This window comes from Engystomops pustulosus, chromosome 6 (genome assembly GCF_040894005.1).
Source record: "Engystomops pustulosus chromosome 6, aEngPut4.maternal, whole genome shotgun sequence".
Lineage (NCBI taxonomy): Eukaryota > Metazoa > Chordata > Amphibia > Anura > Leptodactylidae > Engystomops > Engystomops pustulosus.
The window spans coordinates 186,072,488-186,082,377 of NC_092416.1; the positions used below are offsets into that span (position 1 = coordinate 186,072,488).

The 9,890-nt window shown below is 40.1% G+C and overlaps 1 protein-coding gene across 2 annotated transcripts; it reads left to right on the plus strand.

Moving 5' to 3' along the window:
- The first annotated feature begins 541 nt into the window (after positions 1–541).
- On the plus strand, positions 542–9,621 carry LOC140066200 (ketosamine-3-kinase-like). Of its 2 annotated transcripts, XM_072113732.1 has the most exons (6): positions 542–738; positions 6,285–6,436; positions 6,505–6,596; positions 6,688–6,764; positions 7,807–7,929; positions 8,683–9,621. In XM_072113732.1, exons 1-6 carry the CDS (start codon positions 574–576, stop codon positions 9,025–9,027), a joined length of 954 nt encoding a protein of 317 aa, XP_071969833.1. In that variant the 5' UTR covers positions 542–573; the 3' UTR covers positions 9,028–9,621. The 2 variants fall into 2 exon arrangements, with proteins under 2 accessions (XP_071969833.1, XP_071969834.1); XM_072113733.1 differs by lacking the exon at positions 7,807–7,929.
- Positions 9,622–9,890: the final 269 nt, after the last annotated feature.

The window sequence follows — 9,890 nt, forward strand, 5'->3', positions numbered from 1 at the left end:
TACTTATCCTGTACTGATCCTGAGTTACATCCTGTATTATACCCCAGAGCTGCACTCACTATTCTGCTGCTGGTGCAGTCACTGTGTACATACATGACATTACTTATCCTGTACTGATCCTGAGTTACATCCTGTATTATACCCCAGAGCTGCACTCACTATTCTGCTGCTGGTGCAGTCACTGTGTACATACATGACATTACTTATCCTGTACTGATCCTGAGTTACATCCTGTATTATACCCCAGAGCTGCACTCACTATTCTGCTGCTGGTGCAGTCACTGTGTACATACATGACATTACTTATCCTGTACTGATCCTGAGTTACATCCTGTATTATACTCCAGAGCTGCACTCCTCCAGCATTCTCTGAGCCTGTATTTGAATTGTCGGTACCTTTGGATATATTAGGGTTGTATAAATAGGTATCTTGTCACATCAGTGGATTAGAAATCATATCTATTTCATGTATTAAAATCTGCACAGGAGGAGCAGAATTTATTTTTGGATTTATTAATGAACTCTTCCCGAGCAGAGAAACAGATAAACACTCCAGGAGCATTTAAGTTTCGCATGGACCCCAAAAGCCACCAAGGACTGGAGGAGCAGCTGAGGAAAGTTCTCAGAACATCCATCCTCACCCCATGTGGACACATAGAGGGCGGATGTATCAGCCAAGCCCGGAAGTACGACACGGATCAAGGAAGAGTGTTTGTGAAGTGGAATCATGGAGAGAAGGTGGGAAAGTCCCAAAATATTCTGTATATCACAGGAGCAGTATTATAGTAGTTATATTCCTGTACATAGGGGGCAGTATTATAGCAGTTATATTCCTGTACATAGGGGGCAGTATTATAGTAGTTATATTCCTGTACATAGGGGGCAGTATTATAGTAGTTATATTCTTGTACATAGGGGGCAGTATTATAGTAGTTATATTCCTGTACATAGGGGGCAGTATTATAGTAGTTATATTCCTGTACATAGGGGGCAGTATTATAGTAGTTATATTCCTGTACATAGGGGGCAGTATTATAGTAGTTATATTCCTGTACATAGGGGGCAGTATTATAGTAGTTATATTCCTGTACATAGGGGGCAGTATTATAGTAATTATATTCCTGTACATAGGGGGCAGTATTATAGTAGTTGTATTCCTGTACATAGGGGGCAGTATTATAGTAGTTATATTCTTGTACATAGGGGGCAGTATTATAGTAGTTATATTCCTGTACATAGGGAGCAGTATTATAGTAGTTATATTCCTGTACATAGGGGGCAGTATTATAGTAGTTATATTCCTGTACATAGGGGGCAGTATTATAGTAGTTATATTCCTGTACATAGGGGGCAGTATTATAGTAGTTATATTCCTGTACATAGGGGCAGTATTATAGTAGTTATATTCCTGTACATAGGGGGCAGTATTATAGTAGTTATATTCATGTACATAGGGGCAGTATTATAGTAGTTATATTCCTGTACATAGGGGGCAGTATTATAGTAGTTATATTCCTGTATATAGGGGGCGGTATTATAGTAGTTATATTCCTGTACATAGGGGGCAGTATTATAGTAGTTATATTCCTGTATATAGGGGGCAGTATTATAGTAGTTATATTCTTGTACATAGGGGCAGTATTATAGTAGTTATATTCTTGTACATAGGGGGCAGTGTTATAGTAGTTATATTCCTGTACATAGGGGGCAGTATTATAGTAATTATATTCTTGTACATAGGGGGCAGTATTATAGTAGTTATATTCCGGTACATAGGGGGCAGTATTATAGTAGTTACATTCCTGTACATAGGAGGCAGTATTATAGTAGTTATATCCCTGTATATAGGGGGCAGTATTATAGTAGTTATATTCCTGTACATAGGGGGCAGTATTATAGTAGTTATATTCTTGTACATAGGGGGCAGTATTATAGTAGTTATATTCCTGTACATAGGGAGCAGTATTATAGTAGTTATATTCCTGTACATAGGGGGCAGTATTATAGTAGTTATATTCCTGTACATAGGGGGCAGTATTATAGTAGTTATATTCCTGTACATAGGGGGCAGTATTATAGTAGTTATATTCCTGTACATAGGGGCAGTATTATAGTAGTTATATTCCTGTACATAGGGGGCAGTATTATAGTAGTTATATTCATGTACATAGGGGGCGGTATTATAGTAGTTATATTCCTGTACATAGGGGGCAGTATTATAGTAGTTATATTCCTGTATATAGGGGGCAGTATTATAGTAGTTATATTCTTGTACATAGGGGCAGTATTATAGTAGTTATATTCCTGTACATAGGGGGCAGTATTATAGTAGTTATATTCATGTACATAGGGGGCGGTATTATAGTAGTTATATTCTTGTACATAGGGGGCAGTGTTATAGTAGTTATATTCCTGTACATAGGGGGCAGTATTATAGTAATTATATTCTTGTACATAGGGGGCAGTATTATAGTAGTTATATTCCTGTACATAGGGGGCAGTATTATAGTAGTTATATTCCTGTACATAGGGGGCAGTATTATAGTAGTTATATTCCGGTACATAGGGGGCAGTATTATAGTAGTTATATTCCTGTACATAGGAGACAGTATTATAGTAGTTATATCCCTGTATATAGGGGGCAGTATTATAGTAGTTATATTCCTGTACATAGGGGGCAGTATTATAGTAGTTATATTCATGTACATAGGGGGCAGTATTATAGTAGTTATATTCATGTACATAGGGGGCGGTATTATAGTAGTTATATTCCTGTACATAGGGAGCAGTATTATAGTAGTTATATTCCTGTATATAGGGGGCAGTATTATAGTAGTTATATTCTTGTACATAGGGGGCAGTATTATAGTAGTTATATTCCGGTACATAGGGGGCAGTATTATAGTAGTTATATTCCTGTACATAGGGGGCAGTATTATAGTAGTTATATTGTAGTAGTTATATTCCGGTACATAGGGGGCAGTATTATAGTAGTTATATTCCTGTACATAGGGGGCAGTATTATAGTAGTTATATTCCTGTATATAGGGGGCAGTATTATAGTAGTTATATTCTTGTATATAGGGGGCAGTATTATAGTAGTTATATTCTTGTACATAGGGGGCAGTATTATAGTAGTTATATTCTTGTACATAGGGGGCAGTATTATAGTAGTTATATTCCTGTACATAGGGGCAGTATTATAGTAGTTATATTCTTGTACATAGGAGGCAGTATTATAGTAGTTATATTCTTGTACATAGGAGGCAGTATTATAGTAGTTATATTCCGGTACATAGGGGGCAGTATTATAGTAGTTATATTCCTGTACATAGGAGGCAGTATTATAGTAGTTATATCCCTGTATATAGGGGGCAGTATTATAGTAGTTATATTCCTGTACATAGGGGGCAGTATTATAGTAATTATATTCTTGTACATAGGGGCAGTATTATAGTAGTTATATTCCGGTACATAGGGGGCAGTATTATAGTAGTTATATTCCTGTACATAGGGGGCAGTATTATAGTAGTTATATTATAGTAGTTATATTCCGGTACATAGGGGGCAGTATTATAGTAGTTATATTCCTGTACATAGGGGGCAGTATTATAGTAGTTATATTCCTGTATATAGGGGGCAGTATTATAGTAGTTATATTCTTGCACATAGGGGGCAGTATTATAGTAGTTATATTCCTGTACATAGGGGGCAGTATTATAGTAGTTATATTCCTGTACATAGGGGGCAGTATTATAGTAGTTATATTCTTGTACATAGGGGGGCGATATTATAGTAGTTATATTCCTGTACATAGGGAGCAGTATTATAGTAGTTATATTCCTGTACATAGGGGGCAGTATTATAGTAGTTATATTCATGTACATAGGGGGCAGTATTATAGTAGTTATATTCATGTACATAGGGGGCGGTATTATAGTAGTTATATTCCTGTACATAGGGAGCAGTATTATAGTAGTTATATTCCTGTATATAGGGGGCAGTATTATAGTAGTTATATTCTTGTACATAGGGGGCAGTATTATAGTAGTTATATTCCGGTACATAGGGGGCAGTATTATAGTAGTTATATTCCTGTACATAGGGGGCAGTATTATAGTAGTTATATTGTAGTAGTTATATTCCGGTACATAGGGGGCAGTATTATAGTAGTTATATTCCTGTACATAGGGGGCAGTATTATAGTAGTTATATTCCTGTATATAGGGGGCAGTATTATAGTAGGTATATTCTTGTATATAGGGGGCAGTATTATAGTAGTTATATTCTTGTACATAGGGGGCAGTATTATAGTAGTTATATTCTTGTACATAGGGGGCAGTATTATAGTAGTTATATTCCTGTACATAGGAGCAGTATTATAGTAGTTATATTCTTGTACATAGGAGGCAGTATTATAGTAGTTATATTCTTGTACATAGGAGGCAGTATTATAGTAGTTATATTCCTGTACATAGGGGGCAGTATTATAGTAGTTATATTCATGTACATGGGGGCAGTATTATAGTAGTTATATTCCTGTACATAGGGGGCAATATTATAGTAGTTATATTCTTGTACATAGGGGGCAGTATTATAGTAGTTATATTCTTGTACATAGGAGGCAGTATTATAGTAGTTATATTCCTGTACATAGGGTACAGTATTATAGTAGTTATATTCCTGTACATAGGGGGCGGTATTATAGTAGTTATATTCCTGTACATAGGGGGCAGTATTATAGTAGTTATATTCCTGTAATTATGGGGCAGTATTATAGTAGTTATATTCCTGTACATAGGGGGCAGTATTATAGTAGTTATATTCCTGTACATAGGGGGCAGTATTATAGTAGTTATATTCCTGTACATAGGGGGCAGTATTATAGTAGTTATATTCTTGTACATAGGGGGCAGTATTATAGTAGTTATATTCTTGTACATAGGGGGCAGTATTATAGTAGTTATATACCTGTACATAGGGGGCAGTATTATAGAAGTTATATTCCTGTACATAGGGGGCAGTATTATAGTAGTTATATTCCTGTACATAGGGGCAGTATTATAGTAGTTATATTCCTGTACATAGGGGGCAGTATTATAGTAGTTATATTCCTGTACATAGGGGGCAGTATTATAGTAGTTATATTCCTGTACATAGGGGGCAGTATTATAGTAGTTATATTCCTGTACATAGGGGGCAGTATTACAGTAGTTATATTCTTGTACATAGGGGGCGGTAATATAGTAGTTATATTCTTGTACATAGGGGGCAGTATTATACTAGTTATATTCTTGTACATAGGGGGCAGTATTATAGTAGTTATATTCCTGTACATAGGGGGCAGTATTATAGTAGTTATATTCCTGTACATAGGGGGCAGTATTATAGTAGTTATATTCCTGTACATAGGGGGCAGTATTATAGTAGTTATATTCCTGTACATAGGGGGCAGTATTATAGTAGTTATATACCTGTGCATAGGGGGCAGTATTATAGTAGTTGTATACCTGTACATAGGGGGCAGTATTATAGTAGTTATATTCCTGTACATAGGGGGCAGTATTATAGTAGTTATATTCCTGTACATAGGGGGGCAGTATTATAGTAGTTATATTCTTGTACATAGGGGGCAGTATTATAGTAGTTATATCCCTGTACATAGGACGCAGTATTATAGTAGTTATATTCCTGTACATAGGGGGCAGTATTATAGTAGTTATATTCTTGTACATAGGGGGCAGTATTATAGTAGTTATATTCCTGTACATAGGGGGCAGTATTATAGTAGTTATATTCTTGTACATAGGGGGCAGTATTATAGTAGTTATATTCCTGTACATAGGGGGCAGTATTATAGTAGTTATATTCCTGTATATAGGGGGCAGTATTATAGTAGTTATATTCCTGTATATAGGGGGCAGTATTATAGTAGTTATATTCTTGTACATAGGAGGCAGTATTATAGTAGTTATATTCCTGTACATAGGGGGCAGTATTATAGTAGTTATATTCCTGTACATAGGGGGCAGTATTATAGTAGTTATATTCTTGTACATAGGGGGCAGTATTATAGTAGTTATATTCCTGTACATAGGGGGCTGTATTATAGTAGTTATATTCCTGTACATAGGGGGCAGTATTATAGTAGTTATATTCTTGTACATAGGGGGCAGTATTATAGTAGTTATATTCCTGTACATAGGGGTCAGTATTATAGTAGTTATATTCCTATACATAGGGGGCAGTATTTCATTATGATTTGTCTTCCTCCTCCATTGCAGGCAGTGACTATGTTCGGTGGGGAGATTTCTAGTTTGGAGGCGATCAGAAGGACCTGCACTGTGCGTGTGCCCCGTCCTATCACCTTGGCTGAGCTTCCTGCGGGTGGCGCTGTACTTGTTATGAAGTACTTGGAGTTGAGACCTATTAGAAGGTAATCTCGGTGTCATCACATGGAGATGTGTGGATGATGGATTTTATTGATGGATATCTTTTTTTTAGGTTTGCCAGGAGACTGGGGGAGCAGCTGGGAGATCTCCATGCCTACAATGGGTTAATGCAATCAAAAATGCAGAAAACCGTGGGGATCATAGGTGAGAAGATATGGAATCCCAGCAGACACTGAACAGGCAGGGGGTGCCAGGAGATCTGCCTCCATGTACAGACAATTCTATTTTTTTACAGGAAAATATCCTGAAAGTCCGGGAGCGGTGGAGAATTTTGGGTTTCACACCACGACCTGCTGCGGATACATCCCACAGGTGAGCAGACGGAGCGGGAGTCTCCCATAATGTTATTAAGAAGATGATGAATTATCAGTCTGAAAACCCATGGATCTCACAGCTGAGGTTCTGCTGCAATGTAACCACTTTGCACCATTTCTGTGAACCTTCTCACCACTGGCCTCCGCTTTATTGTTTTGGACACAGTTTTACTCGGACTTGTTTTTTGAAGGATTATTCACGTTTTTTATGGGACCCTCAATGTTTTTTTAGCATTTTAATTCTTCATCATTTGTTCCGCATAGATGAAACCATGTTCCCTTTACTCTGTGGTTTCTACGGATAGGACGATCCCAAATATTTGTAGGTTTATGTGAGGGATCTGCACGCGGGCTTGTTTTTTGCAAGAGCATTTTGTTTTTTTTTGTTATAAGTATAAATTTATTTTTTATTTGACACCGGTCCTGACGTGATCCCGCGGCGCGTTGTCCGACGAGGATTCAGGTTTGCCGCAAGATTGTGCGCCCGATGTCCACCAGGTGTCGCTGCTGCGCCAAGGTCCGCCGGAGTTCACCTTCTTCTTCCCGCTGCTTGTAAGTGCTGATCTTGCGACACAATTTTTTTTTAATTCCGCGGTTTTTCAGAATCCGTCGGGTTTTCCAACGGCCACGCCACCCGATTTCTGTCGCGTGAAAGCCGCTGTCGATGCGCCAAAATATCGGGGCAATTCCGCGCAAATCGGAAATATTTGGGAAACCCGACGAAAGTGCGCCGTTCGGACCCTTAGTAAATGAGCCCCTATATGTTTTTTTTTTTTTTTATTATTTTTTGACATGATTAAGCATTTTATTGGGAAAAATCTAATCCTGCATTTTTTATTGATTTAACTTTTAATTTTCATTATTTTTTTTAGTTGAGGGGAGTAGTAATTAATCTTTATCTATGTAATACAGTGCAAGGCTGAAATATTTCACTGGGCCGTGGCTGTCAGTGTTACGCTGACAGGCAACAGTCTGGGTGTAACAAGCCATTGGAGGCCACAGTAATTGTGGGGGATTGATACGGATACGTCCTATTGCAGGAGAACGCATGGCAGGAGGACTGGGTGACCTTCTATACGTCTCAGCGTCTGCAGCCACAGATCAGGATGATCGAGAGGGACTATGGGGACCGGACATTGCTGGGACTGTGGTCTGAGCTGCAGGTATGGCGGAGGTGTGTACTGCACCTATAGTAAAGGGGCCACATCCCATATAAAAGTTATAATAGTTGACCCCTATCCCCCTTTCTTACAGTTCCCAGAGGGTCTGTCACCCTGGGGGACCTGATACACCCATGTTTTATACAGAAAACCCATTGGGGGTCATTCACTAAGGGCCCGATTCGCGTTTTCCCGACATGTTACCCGAATATTTTCGATTTGCGCCGATTGTACCTGAATTGCCCCGGGATTGTGGCGCACGCGATCGGATTGTGGCGCATCGGCGCCGGGATGCGCGCGACGGAGATCGGGGGCGTGGCCGAACGAAAACCCGATGTATTCGGAAAAACCACTGCATTTAAAAACCGAAAAAGTGTCGCTTGGGGAGCGCTTACCTTCACCTGACCAGCTCGGTGCATTCCAGCGCGATGAGATGACTTTCAGCGCAGCAGCGCCACCTGGTGGACGTCGGAGGAACTACCTTCATAAATCCCGGCCGGACCCGAATCCAGAGCAGAGAACGCGCCGCTGGATCGCGAATGGACCAGGTAAGTAAATCTGCCCCATTGACTCCATGGACAACTTGCAATTCCCCATTTGTCCTGAGGTGTCAGTGTAGAGGAATTGATCACTTGTGGCCTGGTCCTTCTTTGATCACCGCTGATCACAGGAGATCCCAGTAGTGAAACAGTCTGGATAATCTCAGATAATCTTTCAGTGATGCTCTAACCATTGTGTTGTCTCCATTCTTCACAGCGTAAGGTCCCCAATGCCTTCAGAGACACCACAATCGTTCCAGCCCTCCTACACGGGGATCTATGGGAAGCCAATGTTGGAGAGGATGACCGTGGACCCGTTCTCTTCGACCCTGGCTCTTTCTACGGCCACTCGGAATATGAGTTGTCCATCGGTGACATGTTTGGAGATCGCTGCGGTGAATTTTATGAGGCCTATCATAGAAAAATCCCCAAATCCCCTGGTTTTGAGCTGCGACAACCCCTCTACCAGCTCTTCCACTCCCTGAATAACTGGAACCACTTTGGTTCGGCATTCAGGAGAAGCACCTTGGACCTCATGAGATACCTCCTCCAGATCTTGTGAAGAAGTTCTTCTACGTCTTGGCTTCTAACATTTTTTGATTATCAGATCGTGGACTGCAGGAATTTTACATTATTTTTATCTTATATGGTTTAGGAGTAGGGTTTCCACCTAGCTGGAATTTTTGGCCCCATTCCTGGTCAGTATGTCAAGAGGCCAAATAGCCCTATAGTCACTGATGGTCCACCATTGTACTAGAGGATTGTCCAGTGGGCTCAGGCTCTAACCCAAAACTAGACCCCAGAGATCCATCAGGACAACCCACTAGGGTCTATTTCATAAGGTTTCCTAAAGGTTCTCTCTCGGGATCCCAAGGATCCTTAGTCTGACTCTGCCCCCCCCCCCCCACTATGGACAGTATTTTTGAGTTACACCCCCAGTTGTAGATGATATTTTTGAATTATTTTTGAAGATTTTCGAGTCCTGTCCAGTAATTTTTGGAGTTGCATCTTGTACTGAGCCCGTTTCTGTCCCGTCCCCTGTTGAGGATGGCCTTTGGGTATTTTAGGTGCCAGCCCATTCTTGAATTGGACTAGAAGACCTGGGTTACTATAATATAAGTGTATAGTAGGGGTAAAGTGGAAGGACCGGGGGAAGTTATTGGGGTTTTTTATGGGAAGTCCTGGACTCGATATTAGACAAAATAAAATATAAACTTGTTGTGAGATGTTGTGTCCTCTGTAGGACCTCCAATGGTGGCTTAAAGGTCTTCTCCACCTTAGTTTACTCTTACAGGACAGGATCTGTGTCACCTGTGAAGCCCCCTCGTCCTGAATCTGGGGGTCCCACACTGGAAGTGGCCGCTTGATCTTATTGAGTCTTAGTGTCACGGCTTAGATGTGGAGCTAGGCCGGGGGTCGCTGATG